The sequence below is a fragment of the Cibotium barometz genome, chromosome 2, assembly GCF_041138505.1.
Source record: "Cibotium barometz isolate CiBa-2024 chromosome 2, ASM4113850v1, whole genome shotgun sequence".
NCBI classification, from domain to species: domain Eukaryota; kingdom Viridiplantae; phylum Streptophyta; class Polypodiopsida; order Cyatheales; family Cibotiaceae; genus Cibotium; species Cibotium barometz.
Window position 1 is genome coordinate 14,930,558 of NC_141047.1, and position 25,861 is coordinate 14,956,418.

Here is a 25,861-nt window from a genome sequence, read left to right on the forward strand (position 1 = left end):
ATTAGACACACAAAATATATATTACACGACTTTTTTGGTGAAAATCAACAACTCCAGTGCTAGTGGGTAGTGATGTCAAAGAGGTCTCTAACAGTGGGGTTAACACTCATAAAGCCTTGCTATGGCTTGCATGTACTCGGAAGGCACTTGGAGTTTCTTCATCCTTTTCCAAAAGTTATCCCATAGGACCACCAGGGTGCCCATCAATTTACTCTCTTCCATGAGAACCCAGAGTGTAACAAGATGATCAATGGTCTATGTGCTTGATAAAAACCGGCCTCACCACGTGCATGTTTATTGTTAAGCTCCACCCATGTGTTTAGTTTCATTTCCATAATGCTTCTAAAAATCTTTTCCATTATGGAGCCAACCAGATAGTGTAGTAGTTTCTCACTGCTTCATCTCCACCTGTATGCAAGGGCTTTATCCAATTCATATTTTAATTGCATGGCATGCCATGTTGTAAGGAGAGATTGAACATTGAGCAAGTCCATCCATGTGTTTCTTCTCCCATCCACTTAAGTATTTCCAAATTGATACATTGGAGATCTCTTGCTTTGCTGTTCGATAGCTTTTTAATCCCACAAATAATGTCCTTAAGAGAGCGACAAAAGAGAGGGTGTGTGAGAGGTGACCATTTTGAGGCATCCCCTCCGCTCCACTCTAGTGGTAGAGAGTCTTGCAATGTGCATACATGTTCATGAGAGTGAGGTTTTTGGAGCCTGAGGTTTCTGAGAGGCTTTGAAAACCTCCACTTGATATTCCTCCCAAAACTTTCTACGAGAGTGAGGTTTTTGGGAGGCTCAAGTAATCTCCACTTCTTCCGGGGTCGCTTGATGTTCTCATTGTTGACACCCCATCTATGCCCTTTGTGTTGGGTGAGAATATGGTAAGTGAGAACATATTGATCATATTTTGAATAATGATGATGGTAGTCCAAATGATTTCATTTTCTAAAAGGCATTAAGGGCACTCAATCTAGATGCATCACACTCTAGATTAAAGTGAAAGCCGCATTTCAAAGAACTAGGTACAATTACACTAGAACAGTTAAGGATCTAGAATTAGAAATGAATTTTTAAGCAAAAAGAGAACATGTCTCGTTTCCCCATTGCAAGGTGTTGATATTATTTTAGGAATTCCATGGAGACATGAACATAACCCCCAAATTGACTATGACACTGATACAATGTGGTTAATGAAAGATGATAAAGAAATTTATCTTAAGTGTCAGACAAAGGATGAATTAGGTACTCTCTTAATCAAGAGAGTATCTAATTAGACACTCTCTTGAATTAGGTACTCTCTTAATTCATATACCTAATCTAAGAGAGCTATAAGAAAAAAGGAGAATACTTTCTTGGTTCTTGCAATTAGCCTAGCTTTCCTTTTATTAATGTGCCTCATGATGCTTTTATTTCTAGGTTCTCTGATTGCTTTATGGATGACCTACTTCCTGGTTTACCTAAGTCTCATCCAGAAGATTATAAAATTGAGATAATGAATGGAAACTTTCCCCACCATGTAAAGCTTCTTATCAAGTTAACATGCTTGAGTAGAAAGAGATTTAAAGATAACTCAAGCAGTTTCTTTCAAGAAAAAATTGAATACTTATGACATATTGTATCTTTTCAATGGTATTTGAACAGTTTCTTTCAAGAATAAATTGAATACTTAGGACATATATATTATCTATTTAATGGTATTCAAGCAGTTTCTTTCAAGAATTAATTGAATACTTAGAACATATTGTATCTATTCATGGTATTAAAGAAGTTTCTTTCAAGAAGAAATCTCAGGACATATCGTATCTATTGATGGTATTTGAGTGGACCCTAAAAAGATCAAAAGCATTGTTACTTGGTCCAAACTGCATGATATTCATGAACTTTGATCTTTTCTTGGCTTCTATAGCTACTATAGGAAGTTCATTAGAAACTTTGCATATATTGCGCACACCCATTAACCGAACTTCTTAAGCAAGCTAGACACTTTGACTAGCCTAGTAGTAAACAAGATCTTTCCTTTTTTGAGCTCAAAAAGCTTTGACTCATACACCAACGGTCCTTAGAGTACCAAATTTTCAGCAACTATTCTTTGTGGTAGTTACTAATGTAAGTGGGCAAGGTTTTGGTGTTGTTCTCATGCAAGGATGGTCACCCATTTAGTTACTAATACAAGTGGGAAAGGTTTTGGTGTTGTTCTCATATAGAGATGGTCACCTCATTTCCCACAAGAGTCATACACCCCATTGCCTATGAGAGTCATAAGCTAAAACCAATAGAGAGAAGTTATAGTACATGTGATAAGGAATTAGTCGTTGGTGCACATGCTTGGAGACTTTGGAAACATTACTTAATGGAATTTGAATTCTTAATCAAAATAAACCACAGAGCATTAGACATGTGTTGACCCTTTGATAGGGCTTCACTTATCCAAAGTTTGCAACCCATGATCTAATATCAACCAGGGAAGGAAATTTTTATAGACATCCCAGTATGGTAGGTTACCTTGGTGGAACATAAGATTAACCTAAATACCCAATGGTGCAGAGGCCAAGGTGTTTGAGAGTAGTGCAAGTAGAGGTGCTTATAGAAATGAGGTAAACAATTTTCTTGAAGTTGGATTTACCTTTCTAGTATAGGACTTGGAGTGGATTTCTCGAGTTGTGATCATTCCAAACAAGGGTGTAGAAATGGTGTGTTTGTGTGGATTTTTACCCTTGGAATGCATGCACAAAGAGAAACTATTACCTTCTACTTTTTTAAGATGAGATTTTGGATCAAGTTACAAAAGATGATAAATATACCCCAAGATGGGTATATACTAGCATGGGAAAAAAGGTGCCTAAAGAGGGGAAAGTCCTAGTGTGTTCATACACATGACTACCATATATGGCTACAAATCCTCCCTAGGGGTGATGATGTGAACAAGGGGTGAGGTGACACTAAAAGTACAGAGATGTGCTAGGCTCTTTGGACTGTGAAGAGGAATCCTAAAATAATCCCCAAAGGGAAGTAAAGCTTTGCAAAAAGCTTCAAACTTCTCTTATGAGGGAGCCTTCGTGAATAAATCTGCCATGTTGTCCTATGTTGGCACTAAACCAAGCTGATTTTCCTTGCAGAGCAACTCTCCCTGACATAATGACAAAGCATCTCAATGTGCTTTGTGCGAGCATAAAAAAATGGATTCCTTTGCAACTGCCATAGCACTTTGATTGTTAGTAAAGATGGTAGTGGCTAAGGACTCACTAATACCCAAACAATAGTAAGGCATCTGAGCCAAACACACTCAGTTGTAGCTATAAATGCTACCATGTACTCAACTTCATTATAAATGCTACCATGTACTCAACTTCATTAGCTAGAAGTGGCCATAGTGGGTTGCTTCTTGTTTTTTAGCATGATATACATAAATCACCAAGTTGAAAGAGAAAACCACTCGTAAACACTCGAGTGTCATAACACTCGTAAACACTCGAGTGTCATAACATTCAGCCCAGTTTAAGTATGTAAATACATGCAGCTATGATTTAACCCCTCAGGATAAAAAAATCCAAAGTGTTTGGTGCCCTTTAGGTAATAGAACGCCTGTTTGACAAAGTGCCAATGCTTTGTGCATGGGCTATGCTAAATCTGCTCAATACTGAGACCCCATACTGAATGTCAAGCATGGTGCTACCTACATAAGAAGGTAAGGCATCCAATAGCTTCATGATATAGGCCAGCATCAAAAGGGTCACATGCATCTTCAAGACTAAGTCACAAACCACCAGGTTCTATAGGGGTAGGAATAGGTTTGCAATCTCTAAGATTGAACCTCTTCAACAATGCCTCTATGTATTGTGTATGCAGCCATCATTACGCTGCCGAAATTGAATGCCCAAATAATAATGCAACGGGCCAAGATCTAACATTTCAAAAGACCTCTGCAAATTAGCTCTATAAAGTTGAAATATGATCATCATAAGGGCCTGTGAGTAGCATGTCATCAACGTATAGCACAATGACCAAAAATTCATCTTTAGTCCTCTTAATGTAGAGGGCACTATCAGTAGGACTATTGCAAAAACCTCATGCAAACAAGTATACATGTATCTTATTATACCATGCTCTAGGAACCTGCTTAAGACCATAGAAAGATTTTTTCAATCTGTATACTTTTAATTCCTGACCTTTCTAAACAAAACCACGAGGTTGAGATACATATACCTCCTCATGCACATCTCCATTCAAAAAAGTAGTTTTGATATCCAATCGATGTACATTCCAACCTTTATGAGCTACTAATGCAATAATACTCTCCATGGTAGTCGTACGACATGTGGGTGCAAAGGTCTTTGCAACAAGCCTTGCTTTGTATCGACACTACTGTCAGCTTTGCGTTTAAGATTGTCACATTTGCCTCATTAATAGCCTAATCTATGGGTTGAAAAACATTATGATTTGTAACCTGTGTGGGCATTCTTTTGAGTACCCAAATGGTCTACATCAATGTGTCCTACATTGAACAATGGAAGCAGAGTATCGAATATGTCCTACGAATATACATTTTGTGTTTTTTACATGAAAGAAAGGGCTAAATTGCATCTTCCACAAATACAACATCTCTACTCGCAAGAATCCGCTTTGTATAGCAGGATGATAGAGATGGTAATCTTTACTTTTTGTGATGTACTCCACAAAAATACATTTAATAGCCTTATCGTCAAGCTTGCGCGAATTTGCTTAAGCACAAGTACATCAGCAAGACAATAAAAAATGTAGAAGTGAGCCACGTAGGGACTTCTACCATTCCAAGCTTTAAAAGTCGTAATTGTATGCAAAGCCTTTATAGCACACCTATTCAAAACATATGTTGCACACATGACTGCTTCAAGCCAGAAACCATGAGGTAACTCTTGACTTTTGATTATACAATGCATTCAACTACACCATTTTGCTGAGGTGTATAGGGCACAGTACATTGGTGTTTTATTCCATGATTAACCATGTATGCATGAACCTAAGGCATAAACTCCCCCCCTTGATCAGTACGCAAGGTACCAATCTTACATGTAGAAACATTTTCAACCATAGCAACAAAGTGCTTAAAGCACATAAAAACCTCTGATTTCTGTTTCAATGGATATACCCATGTATGTCTGGAATAATCATCAATGAATGTGACAAAATAGAGATAGCCTCTAATAGATGGTGTCCTCATAGAAGGTCACGTACATCATTGTGTATAAGCTGTAATTTTTGGGTAGCTCTAGTTGAACCATCTTTGGAAAAGCCCGCTGCATTTTTTCTAAGAATATAGCTCTCACAAACATGTTTAATAGGGGCTTCAAGATGTGGCAGCTCAGACACCATGACAGGCTTATGCAAACATAGCAAACTGCCAAAGTTCAAGTGACCAAAGCATGCATGCCACAACTGAGACTGGACATACAACATACTTTTGTCTTTCATATGTATCTAGCTTGTAAAGGCCATGAGACAAAGTATGAGAAGAAACAATTGTATTGTCATCATTGCAATCATGAACAATACATCTGTCTCCACAAACTGAATCACTAAGCTAGCCTTAGTAATGGCAAAGATAGATAACAAGTTCTTCTTGATATCCCTGGTACATATAATACATCTGAGAGCATGATTACTCCACCATTTGCAACAGTGAGACCAATTTTACCAACTCTTTTTACATGATATGAGGAGTTGTTTGCACATGTAACAATGTTTCCATGTGGAGCAGATTCAAGTAACGAGAACAAACTACAATGAGAAGTAATGTGCTTACTAGCACCACTGTCAAAATACCAGATATGTACATATGTAACAACCATGCATACATCCTTCTATGAAGGGTCAAAACTGCATTGCACAATGAAAGCCCAATCATCATATACATAGTTTGCAAATTATTTATTTTCTACATTCAAATGCTGATACAGAAAACAAAGAATCTGCAGATTCATTGTTTTCTGACTTACGTATGGCTGTATAGGTGATGCATCAGCTATACATCCATACTTGAGTCTTTCTTTTTCTCCTTCTCCAACTGCTTCCTACACTCATTAATGTAGTGACTAGGTTTCTTGCAATAGTTGCATTCGTCCTTTTTCTTTGGCTTGTCGCCTTCCTTGTCTGTAGTAGGGCTTGCCCGCTAACTCTGATTTTGGATTGTAACTACCCTAAGGAAAAGATTTACCTTTGCCTCTTTGTTGACTAGAAGCAAAAGCCTGATCTCCTGTATGCATGACAAATCTGTTTTGCTTGGATGAGAACAGAAACCAACTCCTCAAACTTCAAGGCATTTGGATTGCCTTTCAACATGATTCTAATGGTAGAAACAAAACTTAGATACGAGTCCGACAACGCATTCAAGATAGTATGAACCAATGAACTGTCAAGACATACTTTCATAGACAAGATCCGATGTGGTGAGTGTCTGATGATGCTTTCATGTGTATCTACACACCCGTCTGTAGTAGATTTGACAATAACGTCTGCAATAAACTGAAAACCGCTCAAATGATCCCCAAAATGCGCATGGAACAAAAATTTGATCGCAAAACTGTAGTTCAAAGTACTACACACTTCACGGTCCTCTTTCTTCTCCCAGAAGGGGTCCTTGATTCAATTCAAGAAGATAGGTGACTCGGGGTGAAGGGTAGGCAGTAGCAACAAGGACGAGGAGCATATGCTCTGATACCAAATGTTGAAAACAAGGTTGCAGGAATGCATAAGCGTGCATACACAGTAGTGGAGAAGCTCAAGGGAGCACACAATGAGATGATAGATAGATAATGAATGTGTGTTATACAAAGATGATAAATATACCCCAAGATGGGTGTATACTAGCATGGGAAAAAACCTCCTAAAGAGGGAAAAAGTGCTCCTAAAGAGGGAAAAAGTGTCCCATTTAGTCTTAGTGTGTTCACACATATCACTACCAAATATGGCTACAAATCCCTCTCGATTTGCCTAGAAATCAGAGGGAGGGATTAAGTAATTAGTATGCTTCCATCTATTTCCTTGTATGACAATGGGATTTGAATCTCATCATCATCATGGCTTTTAAACGCTGGTCTTGAAAGATTGGTGTTATGCCTAATCTAGTGTATTTCTAATGCATGAGATCTAACTTGCACCTAAAATATCTATTTCTCTATGTTGTGTGTTTTCCCTATAGTTTCCACGATCTAACATGGCGAGAAAACTGGAAGAAATGGCAAGAGGAATGGCCGTGTCCATAAGGCTCATTGATGATGATGATGATGATGAACTACATGAGAAATCAAGGCATGAGTAGTATTGTGAGTGGATGACGCTTTGATTAATGTAAATGTTACCATGCTAATTAAATGCAAGATTTAATGCTGTATGAGAAATGAATAAGTGCATGATTATCACATGATTAAGGATCTAATTAGCTTAACCTAGGGTCAACCTACATTAGGTTGGTCGGTGATATGGCTTCCTGTAATCATCTGTTGGTTCCTAGTTGAGATGAACATGTGGGACCTTGTTTCCAGAAAATGTAACCAATTGATAACTAAGCTGTATGCCTGCATGGGGATGAGAGAGCTGTAGCTCATCAGTTGCCAGCATCCTAGTGTATGTGATGACTACATCATCCAGCATAGACCTACAGAGTGTGTTGAGGAATTTGGAGCACCATATTTTGAGTGTAGGACGTGTTGAGTGTGCCTATCCTTCTTCCTCATCCTCCAGCTAAAAATGATTAGGGTTCAGTGCCAGCCCTGTATTGAGTGGAGTCATGTTCCTATGAGGTTTGAGTATGATGAGACATGTTATCTGCGTGTATATCATGCAAAGATGGGAGCTAGGGGTGGTCATGCTTATCAACCACATGATGCCTTCAAGAGGGGGGGGGGGACTAGTTGGCATAGGAGAAGAGGGTTACCTCCATGGTGGTGTGTATGATACAGCAGTAGCTCTGTCCACAGGATGATGGGGTTCAGGGATGAGGCTTGCTCTATTGCATCCAGAAGACTATACGTGAGGTATCTATGGCTTGGCTATGCTGCTTGCTTCACAACATCTGACGGAAAATCCAGCTAAAGTTAGCATAGCAGGACCATGAGGGACATGGTATGCATGAGCTTTTACTGTTCATCATGCCAGAATTGGAATTGAAGCTCCTGTGAGGATGGTCAAACTCCTTTGAGATGTTGTAGAGGCCTGGCATATCTATGGCATGTGTTTCTAGCTTGTGAGAGGATCTTGTTGTATTCATAGTGATGTATGGTAATGCCTCCAATAGATGAGGGGAGCATGGGATGTATGTAGGGTTTGGTGATGATGGTTGTGTCGCATCTGCCTTGCGGGGCTCCAGGCATGGCGGGTGCATGAGATACATATTGGACCTGATGTATGCTAAGCTTGGCCTGCTGACTCAGTTTTCCAGCATGCCAGACATGGATTAGAGACTTTAGGGGTGTTGCCCTAGCAGCAATATGATGTAGACACCTCGCAAGCATATTGCGCATCTTCCTAGATGCCAAGAGGGGATGATGTGGATGATGTGCCATTCTGGCTGGAATAGAGTGGTGTGAAAGTCCAGACATATGGAACTATGGTTCCATCTCATAGGACAAATGGCAAAGCCACCAACAACACGTGGTTGTAGGTTCGAAGTTGTCATGGTTGCATGCTCTGTTCTAAACAGAGGAGATGAGATGTGCAGAGAGACAACATTGAGTTACCCATAGCATGTACGGACTGGATGTTGAAACCAAAACTAGGAGATGAATCACTATACAATAGATCTTGGTATGGATTTATTTCTAATATTATGCATGATATGAGGACTGTAGGTTCCCCTTCCCCTAGAGGTGGGTCCAGCATGGTTAGCATGCCTCGTGTTGCTGGTGTATCCACGGGATCTGCATTGGCTGCACTGTTTTGAATAGAGGCAAGGCTACTGTAGCTACCGTACTGAACCACAACCTTGCTAAGCTGGTCTTTGATGATGCCCATGCATAAATATTCTTTTCCACTACTCCAGAGAGGTTGGCCTGGGGTAAAGGAAGGGGTCCAGGCTTGCATATAGCAGCTTGGGGCTTGCATGTATGCATGGGTTCCATAGGGTATTGGCTTGACAAAACCATGCATCTGGGTGGGGCTAGCCAAACCTATGATGGGGCCTACATTAGCCTTGGCACCAGGTATGGGCGTGGTTGGAGCAGTAACACCATGTTGCAGGGTTAGCAAGAGAGGTCCTCCAGACGTGTGGTAATCTCCATCTGGGAGAGATGATGTGAATGACCCAAAAAAGAAGCTCCATGCTGTGATCTTGGGATACGGTCCATTACCTCTATGCTAGTTGCTGCATCCTCCATAAGGTAGAAGGTGGTAGAACCACTGATTATGGCAGTCACGTCTGCCTGGGAGCTTGTTGTTAGAGAAGCACGTTTGGTGGTAGCATGTGAGCACTGGGTATGTCATATGCATTGGCATCCACCATTTCTCTGCTTCCGTTTGAGTGGGGCAGATGACATAGTCATCTAAGTAGAAATGCCATAACTTGATTCTCCCCATGTAGAATCTATGGGTATCCCATGTGGATGATATCAAAACCGGTCTATTTTCTTCTACTTCATATCTTCCTTCAACATGGGCGTCATGTGAAGGGATCTCACTCTCTCCTCTGGTTGAGAAAGAGGGATAGTCTGTTTGAACACTCGGTTCAATCGCTGAGAGAATTGTTATCACAGGATTTCCATACATGATGAGATCTCCCTTATAATCATAGACTTCTAAAAATGCAGGGAAAGCTGAAACATCTGTCTTTTAAGAGCCCCATATTCAACTTGTTGCTGCTATCTCCATTCATTCACTTCAATCTGCAATGGGTTCCATTATCCTTGCTTCTTACAAGCCATAGCTTGAGATGAGGGGAAGATGCACAGATATTTGATGATGGCAGAGGCTAGTGCTCTAAGGATCTAATAGGCAGCTTTGGGAAGATACCTAGTGGATGCTCTAGTACCTATAATGTAACTGTCTGCACAGTCTTAATCAAGAGGATGATTTCACAATTTGAGATAATCCTGTGTGTCAAACTCTAAGGAGAATAAGTCCTTAATCCAAGGAATGCATTAAACAAGCTTAAATGCCGAGAGATTGCGACACTTGAAGTACTTAATTCTCTTAATCCTCACACAAATTAGCTAATCACATAACAGCTCTAGCCAAATTATGATTAATTGAAGAGAAATGAACTAATACTGTAGCCAAACTATACAACCAAAATGATCCCCAAAGGGAGGAGATTATTGACACCTAGGAGGTGCTAGTCTACTTCTAGTGTCTGTGAAGGAACGTGTGCACACAATGATTAAAAAGATATCTACAGAAACACACTCATCAATGGGAGGGATTTAGTGATTAGTATGATGCCTTCTATTTCCTTGTACGACAACAGTGTGAATAGGCTCCCCATTATACCTTAGTATTATGCCTAATCTAATGTATGAGACTTAAATTTGAGAGTTGGCCATGAGACTCATTGATGATGATGATGAAGAACTACATGAGATGTCAAGGCATGAGGAATAATGCGAGTGGATGAAGCTAGGATTAATGTAAATGCTATCATGCCAATCAAACGCAAGGTTTAATGAACGTATAAGAAATGAATGAGTGCACGATTATTACATGATTAAGGGTCTGATTAGCCTAACCTAGGTTCAAGCTACATCAAATTGCTTCATTATTACATTATTAAGGGTCTGATTAGCCTAACCTAGGTTCAAGCTACATCAAAGTGCTTCATAAGCACTCCTATCCGTTGATACAAAATTATCATTCTGCAGGATTAAAATAACAACTTGAGGCACATTTCCCACGCTATAAATAGCAGTCTATGCTTTGGGAGTACATTTGACCAGGGCTTCTTATCAATGCCGAGTTACATCAATTTAAGTACTACATGGCTCAAGGTGATTATTTTAGAAAACAAAATTGCCAAAAATATCACATATGAGATTATAGCATGCTAAGTATTGATGTGGAAGAGAGTTTTAAACAAACATAATAAGAGAAGAATATCAATTTTTATGTGTATACTATATGCTTTATCATTCTAAAGCAGTCTTATATGTATATATGTATATGACTTTAAGACTTGAAAAAAAAGTGGTATGTTACCTTTTTTTATATAGAAAAGGTACATACTCCTGATCATATGAGCAATTCCATAACTTTTTTCACTCTGGAGATATAACATTTATTAACTTTCATCCAAATAAATATCAAACGTCTGCAAACGTCCACCAATCAGTCATTTTTCCCGAAAAAGGCTACCAGCTGCCGCCAGTCGTTTTATACTTGGAAAACAGCCTGCCAGCAGCCGTTTCCTACTCCATACAAGCGAGGTATGTGGGATCATAGATTAAATCCACCCATTAGAATTTGAGCAGTGATCATGATCATAGTATATATTTCCCTTTTTCTTATGTCTCAATGACTAACGAAGCACGGGGCTACACATGGTAAATCATGCAATCTAAATGTTCACAGAATAAGTATTGAATCACACAAGAGCTTGTGCAATGAAAATTTTCATGCTATTTCTAGTTTCAGTTTTATGCTAGGGTCATTTTAGAGATGTTATTAATTTGTACTAATTGTAGGATGCACTATCGTGAATCGTGATGGACCATTTGGAGAGCTATGTAAAGCAAAGGTATCCAAGTTGTAAATCTGAAAGGGACCATTCATTCAATGGCAAAGATACACAGAGAATCCTAATGAGTCATCCATGCAACTATTCATCATAGAGATTCATACACTCCATAAGGGTATGCGATTTTGACAAGAAATATTGCAAATTAGCTCTTTTTTGATGTCTCAATAGAAACTTGTGTTGGGAGTAAACATTTAGGAGATTTAGCACAACCTTGTACCCGAGGCTTGTAGCGAGTTTCATTTTCTTGTGTAATACCAGCCTGGATATAAGCTTTGTTGTTGGTGTCTGCAGAGTATTCTCTCTAACAACAAGAGAAGAATTCTCCAGAAAGGAGACCGAATACACACATGGTAAATGCTTGTGAGCTCTTTTTGCAACAGCTATCTGGAGTGTAAGATCTTGCTGCTGACAGGCGGGAGCCTCTTACAGAGATAAAGAAAGCCGCCACAATGGAATGCTGAGTACATTACCAACCCATGCCCAAAGATAGCTTCTTGAAGGACATCCATATCATGAGGTCAAACTATGGCTTCATGAATACCACACCATACCATGCGATCAAACTAGCAAGACTTTATCCACATAAGTATTCAGAAGATATTTTCCTTCGGTTTCAGAAATAAAATAGTATTATCCCTTCACTACTCAGTTCCTCAGGCTAGAACTGCATGGAAAAGCTATTCAAAGTTCAACTTTGAATAGGCGCGTATGCAATATAAGATAATGTAATGAGCTCTTAGCCGACCTCAAGTGGTTACTGCATTAGCTGTTCCTCTCTTCTAATTGGAATACCACACAGCTAAACAATACAACGGGCTGGTTTCAGAGCCTGAAAACGGTGAGAAATGAGTTTTTGCTTAATTTACCACCTCACACTGCTGTGGACCAAATGTTGCCATCCCATTGGGGAGTACACAAAAGACAAACTGAAAAAATAGGGGGCTCGAAACATGAGGTTAAATCATTTCTTTTTGCCTGCTTTGCCCTCTTTCCTGCGGATAACCTCGTCTGCATATTTGATCCCCTTTCCTTTGTAGGGCTCAGGTGGGCGCCATTTGCGGATTGAGGCTGAAAAATCACCGACAGCACACTTGTCCCTTCCCGTGACAGAAAGTTTCGTGTTCTCTTCCACTTTGACATTAATACCTTCTGGAATCCCTAGACGGACTTGGTGCGAGAAACCCAGATTCATTACCAAATCGTTTTTCTCAAGTGCAGCACGATACCCGACTCCGATCAACTGAAGCTTCTTCTCAAAACCCTTGGAGACTCCTACGATCATATTGTCGGTCAGAGTTCTGTTATCCAAAAAGGGGGAAAAATGCATATTAATAACAAATAGAAGTGTATTTCTTCAGCAAGAACCACAGACTTTCAATATAAATACGAAGTCACCTTAATGTATACACATGATGTGTTGAAAGACTGCAAATAAGGTCTCACTGAACTTCAACATGATCACTATCGCATCAGAAAGTGTTAATTTTCAGAATTGTGTGTACATGTGTATATATGCAAGCAAATCAACCTACAACTATATGTGTGCATTGGATATTGATGTCCGTGCACTAGTACACAATTGCATTCAAGTCAATCTTGCCGTTCTAGTATTCTTTCAAATAAAAATTTTGAAACTAGCCTAGAGTTTTTCAAGAATGCCAAAATTCCAAAATTTTTGGAATGCTTTATTCATACTTTGTATTCACTTTTACTGCTGACTTGCTTTTGGCAGCTCAAAAACATTAATCGGCACCCCCTTCCCAATCCTGCCTCCCCTGCGAGTACTAGTCAAAACACGTGCAAAAGAAACTGAAAAAGACTAATGGGACTCTTATCGAAGGGAGTCACAGAGCTACCCACCCATGCCTACAGCATTGCAGCAAGTGCCTTCAGTGACTAGAGGCTTCAGTTCCTCACGCTACCACAATACACAAAAAGTTGACCGACATTGACCTGCACCATATGCTCTGCTTTGATGGCCTTGCAAGTCGTCGTGGAGCTGTATTGCAGTCAATAATAGTGCAAATGGCATGGTTGCCGAAAGGAAGTCGATTTCCGATGCTTTTCCATGGCTCGAACGAGATAGGCAATGCTTGAAGAACCAAGAGTCCAAATTGGCTCTTTGGCACTGCATTCTACACCCTTGCCTAAGCAAGGTGGAAGCAAACATCTCTCAACAGCCTGTGCCATAGCAAAAATATATCAATGCCCTGCATTAGGTGGAACATGACATGTCTACGGCTTCGTAGACAAGTTGGTAAGTATTGGAACTGTTGAGTGTAGGGTCTCCAGTTCAAATCCTACTCACCTCAGCCAATGGACACTAACGTCCTTCGTCACCTATGGGCGATTGAGGGCCTCTCCGTGCTCCTAGTGGATTGAGTTAGAGGTAACATGACCAGTTCTTCATCATCACACCATAGGTGTCACATGCGCACTCTCCTGAGTGTGATGTGGACATGCTTCTATCCATTGGCCACCTCAAAGGTCGAGTTCATCGAGTTCATGGCAAGATTCAAGTGTTTGTAAGGGCTATTATGCCAGATCATTGCAATATTGTCCAAGCGCCCAATAAGGTACCATGACCAGTTCTTCATCATCGCACCATGTGTGTCACGTAAGCAGTCTCCCCAGTGTGACGTAGACATGCTTCTATCCATTGGCCACCTCAAATCAAGTACACAGCTAGATTTATGTGTTTGTAAGGGCTATTATGCCAAATCATTGTAATATTGTCCAGGCACCCAATGAGGTAACATGACCATTTCTTCATCATCACACCATGTGTCACGTGCACACTCTCCCAAGTGTGGCATGGACATGCTTCTATCCATTGACCACCTCAAAGGTCCAGTACTTGGCCGGATTCATGTCTTTGTAATTATGCCAGATCATTGTAATATTGTCCAAGCGCCCAATGAGCAACCCAGTGTGGACAGAGTTATTGGGTTATCATGTAAACAGACTTAGTTGGACATTATTATTAGGGTTGGTAGAGTTGGTAAGCCAACTCACCAACATTAGACACTATAAATAGGAGTCTAGGCTTTTTTTGCCCTATTCATTCATTGATTATCATTGAGTCATTGAGAGCTCAATAGTAGTGCTACTAGTGAGTATCTCAGAGATTCAGCATTGTACATATTTCATGTTAGTAATACATGGTAGATTAGGTCATCTCTCTCTTCTGTGTATTGAGAATGAAGAAGCAGCAGTTTGTACATGGATTTAAGTTTCTGATTAGGCACTTATCGCATTCAATCAATTCATAAACACGCTTTCGCAAGCACCCATGTTACAATATGCTTCTCTAACAACTTTGTTTGTGTAAGAAAGTTCAACAAACTCTCCTAATCTATCTTAATCTTGAATTAGTTCCCTAAAAGATTGTAATTACATAGCTTAAGTACATGAATTATAGTCAATAATTACTTGTATGCACAGTTGTGAAAGGAATGCAAGGTCTATATGGACCAGGCAAATTATTAGGAACAACAATTACGCTGAGATCATCACTTGGACAATTGAGAAATGTCACCAATTGTGACCATAAGGCATATGCCTCTCTCATGAACATGAATGAGATGATTTATTGGCACATAGATTTGGTATCATGGCTTTTCGACCAAATATTGCTCCTTGATAGTAGTAGATAAGAAGGGACTCCATGTTTGGAGGGGTTGGAATTGTTGCTACTTGTGACACATACTGGTATTGTGGCCATGACCAAAACTTGCTCCTTGATTGTAGTAGATCAAGAGCTCAACTCCATTTTTGAGAATGGCTTTTCAAATGGCTTGATTGTGGTGCTACCAATTGTGGCCAGATCGAGACTGGACTTCCTATTTGGAAATATTGTTACATGCACAAAGCTCAAGAAGACGGAGACTTCGACCCTAAGGAGGATGGACTATCCCTGTTGATGGTGGATTAGCCATGTTTAGAGAGGACTTTAAGCCAACATTACCTAATCCCCAAAAGTACTATTTGGGCACAAGTCGATTTGTGTCGCAGTAAGGAGGAATTTCATCAGCATCAACAAGAAGTTATTTGATTTGTAATCTTTTATCTTGGAAATGTGGTGCTATCACCATTTGTGACTAGATCAAGAACGGTTTATCTTTTGCCCGTATCGAGAACCTTCTCAATCGAGGTCGACAGCTTAGAAGTAGGGGTGGTTGAGGGAGGGGGGGTGGAATATTTTCCCCCTGGAAAATTAGTGCCCAATTCAAAAAGGTGCCATGAAGTATCCTTTTATTTTATCTCATGTTAGTTTTGAGCTCTCATTTTTTTTTTGGTGATAACCTTGTTTTGTAGGTTTTTTATTAATACAGCAATGTGGATTTATGGAAAAGCAATGAAGGCTTATATATTTTGGAAAAAATCATGGAGTGATGGCATCGACCTGGTTGAGCACTGATATGCGAGCCTCTTGCACTAATTTGCTAGGTTTAGGGAATAGATGTGCGATCATCCCTAGTAGCAACCATAGACATAACATCAAGTTTGACCAATTCCTTAGACTATGAGGCAACTTCGAGTGTTTTGGGGATTCACCATATTTCTTAAGAAGACGGTGAGGGATTATTCGCAGTTAATTGTACCTTTCATAGACATCCTTAGGTGTAGAGGACTAAGTCCAATAGCCCGATCTCTTGGAATGAGAAGCTCGAGGAGGCTTTTCAAGCTCTCAAGCTTAAGGTGAAGGAAGCACCTGTATTGGCCTTGCCAGTTCTTGGTGCCTTGCCGGTTCTTGGTAGACCATTTGTAGTCGAGACCATAGTTTTTCCATACGGCAAACACATACGGGTATGGAAGTTCGAAAAAAGTACGGTTTAGACCCCCAAGAAATTCCATATGTCGAATACCATACGGCACCCTAAATTTAAGGAAAAACATGCTACATATAACATAAAAAACCAAAGAAACTTGAAACTGCAAAGATTTTGGGATTAGAAAAAACATAAATGATGTAGAGCCATAATCCAAACTTTGGACTTTATATTACATGTATGATCAATGATGTAACATGTTACATAAGTAGGGAGCGTGGAGTGGGCAAATGGCAAAACCTGTCACCTGTAGGCTGTCGATAAACATGAGGATGTCCAAATCTCAAGAAACTAAATAGAACATGAGTGGAAGTGAGCAAAAACATGGATGATGGAGTGCTCATTGCTCAGTGGGCAAGCCGCAAAACCTATAGACTAACTCCTGAGCATTGAGGAAAAACATAAGTAGGAAGTGGACAAAACATAAGTAGAGAGTGGAAGAATACTAAGTGGCCCTAAGCCTCATCAAAGCTCCCCTCATCCTCGGCATGATCAATGGGCTCCTCATCCTCATCTGCAAACTCCTACTCCTCATCGTCATCATCAAACTCATAAGCCTCAGTAGCAAGTGAGCATGATGTCCTAACATGGCTAGAGAATGGCCATCTGTAGAGGGTGCAGCAGTCGAAAGAGACTCCAAAGCCTCATCTGACTTTGCAATAGCCTCTTGCAAATCTTGCAAGGCAATCAAGCACTCCTCATCTTTTTCTTTGTTAAGCATTTCCAATGTGATCTCCATTCTCTCATACCCGCTTTATTTGATCTTGGAGATGAGCCTCAAGTTTGTGTGTATGAAAACAAGCTTCTCCGTATGAGAAGGGAGAAGCTTGTTTCTTCTCTTAGTATGAATGAGAGAAAATGTGCTTCAATTTCTTTCACATGGGGAGGCACATGTGCCTTGAGAAAGCACCCTAAGTGCAAGAGCTTGTAATTTGGGTGTGCAAGCCCCAAATGTCTCCCACCATTTCACACCCTCTTGCATTCTTTTCTCATCTTTTGCAATGGGACGAGCAAATGTGCCGCTTTCTCGCTTAGACTTGTCCAGTTCATCAATGAGATCTCCTTGCAAGGCCAAATCACCCTTATTGTATTTTCTCCAATTTCTCCAACAATGTCATCCATCCATCATGCACCTCTGAGTCACTATCTTGCTCTTTTCCTTTCCATACAGGGTGCAAGATATACCCCACAACATGCAATGGTGTGTGCATCATTTCCCATCTACCAATGCATAGGTCTTCGATCTCTTTCATCTTATTGGCCTCAATGCCTTGCATGTTTTCCACTTGCTCTACCATATGATCTGTAGGCTCATACATGAGGCCCATGGTGGCTCGTTCCCGGTCAGCCAAGCGGAGAATCTTCAAAATGGAAGCGCATATCTTGACAATGGTTCTTGCCTCTTTCCAAAAAGATGCAAAGAACACAATGTCTGACACCTCGGTTGCCTGTGGGGTCTTTGATGCCTTCATTTTTACAAATTTATCATCAATCATCAGCTTGAGCACACCCTACATACATCTCTCATCCAAGAGAGTAACCAACATAATAAAAAAGTATACAAACCGAGTTGCAGAAGGCTTCACCAAGTCCTTGCTGAGATTTCTAAACAACGCCAACACTGTTGACTTCCTTGTGACAAATACCTCAATGATAATCTACTTGAAATGCTGGAAAATAAACTCCCCAAACTTGAACTCCCCAAATGTGTCCACAGATTTCAAGAATACAATGCCATGAACATGCAAGAAAATTTATGATAGGCCTGCGCCTACTGACCATCCATCAGAAACAATAGTGCATCTATATTTTTTCCATTTCTCGCGCACACCCATGATCTCATGATCAATGCATTTGACCTCATCCACTAACTCAGTGGTGCGCAAGCAATGGTAAGATGGAGGCACAAAAGAAGGACCGGCATGTCCAATTGCCTTCACCATCTCCAAAAAGTAAGCACTCCTCACTTTCCAATGGGGAATGTTCTCCGCATAAAAGAATATGCGCACTGCAACAGTTGCTTGCTTTCGTGCTTGTACATTCCATGCATTTGCCAAATCCCCCTTCCCTTTAGACATCTTTCTCTTCTTACATGATGACCCAACATTTGCACTACCATTGACATGTGTACTTTCCTATGTGCCCATTGATGCGGACTCTGCACACTGAGATACATCTCCACCCAAATCATCCACCAAAGCATCCACAAAAGCCTCTTGGCCATGAACACTCCTACGACTGTCTGCATACAACCTCCTGCAAACATCTTTAACCTCTTCTGATACCATTTACGCAAGGCCCCACACCATGGCCAACCAAGCCCAACATGTGTGCCCGAATGCGTAGCGGGCCTCCATCCCATTGATGAGGGCAATAATTGCATTTACAAAATTGAACAAACTTAAGTCTTGAAGTATGAAGAGGGCTCAGGGGCACACGCTTGACAAACCATGCACACAGTGGCCACGGCCCACACATTGGCAAGTGCACATACACACACGTGACAAGGGACACAAGCAAAAAAAAGAGGGGCGCAGGTAGAAAAAAGGTGTCACCAATTTGGTCCATCTCCAGTTTTTGTGTCTCGTTCACTTGAGGCCAGGCCGGTGTCTCATGTGAAGAGGCCAGTATTTTTGCTGACATGGACGGGAGCCAGACTGGTGCCACCCATGTGTTAGTAGGATGGTGTCGTATGGACGGGAGCCAGACTGGTGCCACCCGTGTATGACCTGGACTGTGTTCGACCCATGGGATTATCACGCCATGGAAGAACCAGTTTTTGTGCCGTGTCTTGCCTATGGGACTGTCACTCCATAGGGAGACTCGTGCCTGGAACTGTGTCTTACCTATGGGACTGTCACTCCATAGAAAGACCAAGTTTTTATGTTTTACGTCGTGCCATTTTTGTGCTGACAGATATTTTGTACTTGTTCCAAGAACCAGATGATGTCTATGTACAAATGAATACAGTACCAAACAAAAAACTCGAAGTAGATATTCGAAGCAAAACGACCACTAGCGTGGTCCGTCTCTACGGTCTTGTGCTTTCACTGGACTCCACGGAGAGCGCCCAACTAGTGTTCCAAGACCACGCACAAACAGGCGCTCTCATACTAACGCTTGGCTCTCCCGATCTCAGCACCTTTGGACCGAGGTTCTCCAATAGCTTGGACTACCCGGCACCGAACGGGTGTTGCCGTGGAGAGAGTCCCTTATCAGATTTATCACAAAGTGCTTTACTAAAATCTGAAATTCACTTACTTGAGATGGCAGATGGAAGACCAATACCCGGATGTGTCTGTGTAGAAGGTGTTGCCACCTAGGAGGGGTAAAGTCCTCTTGTAGCCGCCAATGGAAAAGAAGTGCAACCTCTTGCAAAGAAGGAAATGGAGCGGCCGCCTTAGGAGAGGTAATACCTTGCTGAAGGAACACAGCTACCAACAGAAACAGCTACGCATGAAAGGTACAGCCACCTGAGTAGCTGGAGCGTGGCCTGCTGGTGGTGGAACAACTGCCCGGCTGCAGAGTGCAACGTGTTGGAGAAGTACGCCCACAGTCTGCTGGTGATGGTCACACAGCTGGCTGCTGTAGTATGCTGCTGAAGATGGCCCACGTCTGCCTGCAAAAGAACAAGGCAGCGCAGCCTGTGGGTAAACAGCCGCCAGATAGAGAACTCAGCCGCCTGTGAGAGGGAAAGGGGCGCCTGGCTGCAGCCTGGGTGGGTATGCGCAGCCTGTGGAGTGGCGGCCAGTCGCCTGCAGAGGAGCAGCATAGATGATTCAGCAACCGCCTGGGAGAGTATGCGCAGCCGTACAGTAGAATATGGCAGCCGCCTGTCAGAAAACGGACGCAAGAGATGGATGGTGGAAACGATCGCCCTTTCTCTACGATGGAGGAAACGATCGTTGATGATGCCTTTTACGAAGGGTGATGGCTTCTTTTTTTATAAAAAATTAGAGTGGAGTTTAACAAATTGATTGGGCTGGCTCCCCACGCTTGCATGTGGGCGGCCAGTTCTTTGGGGGTGTGTAGTCCAAGCTATTGGAGAACCTCGGTCCAAAGGTGCTGAGATCGGGAGAGCCAGGCGTTAGTACGAAAGCGCCTGTTTGTGCGTGGTCTTGGAACACCAGTTGGGCGCTCTCCGCGGAGTCCCGTGAAAGCACAGGACCGTAGAGACTGGACCACGCTAGTAGTCGTTCTGCTTCGAATATCTACTTCGAGTTTTTTGTTTGGTACTGTATTCATTTGTACATGGACATCATCTGGTTCTTGGAACCCATGGAGCATTGTATTTGTTAAATACTCCCAATAAATATATCATATATTGAGGGGGGGGTCGGCCCGTTCCGGCCCCAGTGCTGGTGTCCATTTATCTCATTTTATTTCATTTCAATTTCAAGTTGTAATTAAGTTGTCCATTTCAAATTGTGGTATTAAGTTGTTCTATTACGCGTGTGGGTGTCGAACGGAGTCTATTCCCACTTGACGGGATCGGTTTCAAAAGGAGGGAAAAATGTGCACTATGCGGCGGCCAGCCAACAGGCTATAGTCATGGGCTTCAACTTTTCTTACCTTAAGGCTTAGCCGTTTAAGTGCTTGCTTTGCTTGGGAGCCTCAAAACGGTCACGTACAACCGCTCAACGTAACGTCCTCGAGCAGCACACCGTCAAATCGGTAGCCCAAAAACCAAAAGTTTCAAAAAAGCCCCAAATTTTAGGGCACCGTACGGAAAAAGGTTTCTGACATGGGCAGACATACAGAATTCCAAGCCAACACGTACGAAAAAAACTATGGTCGAGACACATGCTGGTGATTTTGCGATAGAATCAGCATTGTTCCAAGATGGCCGACTTGTGGCATTTGAAAGCAAGATGCTTGACGATATCCAGGTCAAATGGCACACTCAGGAGAAAGAGCTGCATACACGCTCTGAAAACTTGGCGACAATATCTTTATGGAACTAAGTTTGTTGTGTTGACCGACCATGAGTCAATTCAGTACATATGTGATAGACCTGAGTTGAGGGGGAGGAAAGCACGGTGGGTTGAGTTAATGCAAGATTTTGATGTGGAAATAAAGTATCAGAAGGGTAGCGTGAATAGAGTGGTGGTGGATACCTTGAGTAGAATTAGAGAGGTGAACTTTTGAAGGTTGGGAAGTTAACCCTTAGGTACTGTGGACCTTACAGGATCTTGAAAAAGATTCGTGAGATTGCTTACAAACTAGAGTTACCTCCGTATGTAAAAGGTCGTCCAGTCTTTCATGTTAGTTGATTGAAAGAGATGCCAGGAGCTAAGGATAACCTTGTTACCCCTAAGGAACTTGTTGACGTTGGGGACTTGTCCTATATTCCACATGAGCTCGAAAGGATTATAAATTTCAAGGAAAGACAACTTAGGAACATGTTGATCCCTGGATTAGAGAACTAATCCAATGGGGTCGGCGGGCCTTGGGATTAGGGATTAGCAGGCTGACACTTAGCTAGGGTTTCTCGATTGATAAAACAAGCTTAATGGTCTTTTATAGCGAATTAGCTATTTATGGCTAGTTATTAATATATAAGTGAGAGCTTGGGTTATTTTGAGACAAAGTTGTGCAGATGCACCACCAACGGTTTGGGTTGGACTAGGAAAGCAAACATGCTCATGCCATACACATGGCGAGTACACACATTGGCATGTCAAGGGCCTACAGGAAGGCTTTGGTGGTATGGGATCCCAGAGTTAGACACGGGCCTATGGGGTGGTGCTGTGTGCAAGGAGCCCTAGCCTTGGCTTGGGGGGAGATCGGTGGATGCAGATCACAGTTGGGAGGTGAGCTAGCCTGTTACCTCATGATTTGGTTAAAGATTAACCTTGGTTTTCAGCTGTGTTTAGGGAGATTCAGGGAAGGACTTTCCAGCTGGACACTAAAGTCACATGAGGATTGGATCCTTTACAAAATTGCAACTATTTTATGAAAAAGCTTGTGCTTTGGGTGAGAGTCTCACCAAGCCCCTATTGAGCTTTTGTACTTGGATTCCCATGTGGAGTAAAGGTCCCAAAGGATTGCTTAGTGTGGTGTACAATGCACATAGCACAGCACACATACACATAGAATTGTTAGTCACATTCATGCTCCATTTGCATCATGTGTGTGCTTTCTTAATTAAGTAGAATTTAAGATTCTCAAAGTATTCCACGTGATCCACTACGCGGGTACATAAGCAAAGCGTTGAGTGTATCAAGTAACACGGGAATGCAACTGTTTACTATAAATAGGCCATGGGCAAGTTACCTAAATAGGCCATGGGCAAGTAAGGTAACAACCGTTAATTAATATTCTTAAGAGTCTCATGTTTTCCAACATGGATTTAACTTAAAAGCTATAATGCCAATGTTTATGGCAGGCAGCCTAGACACACAAGAAGATGGTCGGTCTATCTACATGGAAGCACAAAAAAAAGAAGATAATAATGATAAAACCTTTTTCTGTTGAAGTTTCCTATAGTTTTCTAAACCTCTCCAACTCTTGAAATCAGCTCTCGTGGTATCTTGGACCATGGCTTCGGAATCTTCATAGCCATAGGACAGGTTGAATAATTGAAGGTTTAATTAAATGCACCTACGTCCTTTGAATACTTGCAAGTTGCAGCACAAGCTCTCTCTCTCTCTCTCTCTCTCTCTCTCTCTCTCTCTCTCTCTCTCTCTCTCTCTCCAGCTCCCTGCTGGCTATGCCCATCCAGACTGCTACAGCTTTAGCGTGCATCCCTGGCCTCAAACTCAACCAGCTCTAACTCTGCGGCAGCACGTCCTTGCCCACCTCCAACTCTGCAGCAGTTCTGTCTTGTGCGACCTCAAGCTTGTTCCTACCACCCGACTTTGGCTGATCGCAAGCACCTAGCTGGCTCCACTGTCACTACTGGTTTTGGACATTGTGGTAGGTTGACATGCTAAAGACTGTGAATACATATACAAAGGTGAAGGAAAAAGTAAAGCAAGACCTACTAGAGACAGTTGGTAGCATACAAGCGGTGGTCGCAACTATAAACAAGGAAATAAACAAAGGGAGTCAGGACTCAATGGCCCTCAAAGTCTGAGTTGGAGGTTACCAGAAGATGGTAGAATTATGCTCTTGATTTGTAGGAGGGGTTATTTATCATAAGTTATAACTCGAGCAATCTAGTGGAGGATTGGCAATGCCAATTGGCAGATAGAGCAGTCTTCATGTATAATACCAGAACCAACAAGGGGGATATCCTTAGGCAGTGAAGGAAACTGAAGGGTAACAAGGTGTGGATTACATACGTACTCACCCCAGCACAACCAAAGTAAAAAGATGCTTAACTCGTTAAAGTTCTAGCCATAAATAAAGAAGAAAAATGGGCCATTCTCTCATCCAAAGCTTTTGCAATCCGAAATGCATTACTTCTCAAGTGACATCTGTTGTTCACATAGCCTCACCAACATCTGATGAACCCCGATCTTGCATTGTTGTAAATGTTGCATCTCCTATGTCATAGTATGAGATTTTAGTTTTTTTCAGTTTGTTTTGATGTTCCTTTCTATGGACCACAGACTTGGCATAAGGCCTCCATGGTCTGGTCTCATAGGCCATTTTGGCTTTCCACATAGGTGAATAGAATATTGTCTTTCTCTTTCCACATAGGTGAATAGAATATTATCTTTCTCTCTCTCTCTCTTTCCACATACGTTAGTAAAATTCTCTCTCTCTCTCTCTCTCTCTCTCTCTCTCTCTCTCTCTCTCTCTCTCTCTCTCTCTGTGCCTGCAAATGTATGCATAACCGCACACACACACATAGAGAGGGTCACCAAATAGTATTGGCAACAACACGTCTGGAGACAATCACTAAATCCACTCATTTGCAACCTACATTGCCAGTTCTAATAAGAACATAGATTTTAAGATATTCAAAGTATAAGATTCAAAAAGAATATTGGACTACATTACTGTACAAGAAGGGCAAAGCCTTCACCTGAACAGCCCATGCATTTGTCGAGCCCGCCGGGTGTCCAAGGCCCTGGAGACAGTGATGACTCCTGAGGAGTCATATTCCAACTTAATTTCACGAGGGTAATTTTGAGTAAGCTCTCCGAGAGGGCCCTTTACAGAGAGGGTCTGATTGGACAAGTTTGCAGTGACCCCTTTGGGCACAGGCACAGGCTTCTTGCCAATCCTGGATTCCTTGCACTCTATCCTTAAAAAACCTCCATTTTGAACCCTTGGGTTGAACTCTGCAGTTTTTAAGTTGATGCCCTCGCCATTAAAGCTGCTCCTCAGTTCACTGTTTAAACCCAAAATGAACATTAGAGTTTACAGAAGGCCTGCCCATCTAAGGCCCAAATTGTTATGGGATTAATGACCATTAAATGCCCAACTTATTATGGGAATAATGCCCACCTACTGCTTTATTTTTCATGAGATTAATGCGCATCTAAAGCTCAGATTATTATATGATTAATTAGGACAGAACTTGTGTTGTACAGAAAACCGAAATCAAAGCAACAAAAATTACAAGATGTGCATGCAAGGAGAGAGAGAGAAAAAGATAGAGACAAAGAGCGAGAGAGAAATACGCTTACCAAGAAGCTGCTGCCGCAGGGAGCGCGCAAGAAAGCAAGGTTGCCATAGCTAGAAGGGCCAAAGGCACATCAAAAACCCATCAAGGGACTGAGTTGGATAAGGTTACAATCAGTTCACAAAACCTTACTGTATAGGCCTTTTCACACCTATCTTACTTAGCAATTCACAAATCTAAGGGCCTTTTCACACTTAGAGTCCTTGGATCTCTTATATAAGGGCGAATAAGGTCCAAGCTGCCCATAAGTGTTGGGCGCTCAATCTTGTTTGTCTGACTTCAAAATCCAATTACGAGGGCCCATCCAAGCCACTCGTGAGTCATGTGGACGGACAATCTTGCTCGGAGTCGCTTTCTTCATTCTCTAATATATTAGCAATGACTACACCATCAACGTCAAATTATATGCACAAATGTCATGATGCATTAAAGAACCTACATCAAAACCACAAGATGTAAATGCAAGGAGGAGAGGGAGAGGGAGAGGGAGACAAAGAGAGAGAGAGAGAGAGAGAGAGATAGATAGCAACGCTTACCAAGAAATTGTTGTTGTGCAAGAGTGTGTAGTACAGCAAGGTTTCCAAAGGAGGCCCTCCCAAGAAGAGCACAGAGTCTTAGAAGGTGAAAATGAGAGAAGAGGGCACATCAAAACCCATCATGGCACTTGGATAAGGCTACAGTTCTCCTAGTACTGGTCATAAAACCTTCTAATCCAAGCCACTTGCTTGATGGTGGATGGTAAATC

At 41.6% G+C, this 25,861-nt stretch overlaps 1 protein-coding gene and 1 pseudogene across 1 annotated transcript; both read right to left on the bottom strand.

Moving 5' to 3' along the window:
• Positions 1-12,295: 12,295 nt before the first annotated feature.
• Positions 12,296-25,259, bottom strand: LOC147640692 (large ribosomal subunit protein uL6c-like). The gene is made up of 3 exons (XM_086814267.1): positions 25,121-25,259; positions 24,514-24,822; positions 12,296-13,004 (listed from the first exon to the last, which is right to left on the bottom strand). The coding sequence occupies exons 1-3, from the start codon at positions 25,165-25,167 to the stop codon at positions 12,668-12,670; spliced, it is 693 nt and encodes a 230-aa protein (XP_086670393.1). The 5' UTR covers positions 25,168-25,259; the 3' UTR covers positions 12,296-12,667.
• Positions 16,849-18,168, bottom strand: LOC147640693 (uncharacterized; annotated as a pseudogene).
• Positions 25,260-25,861: the final 602 nt, after the last annotated feature.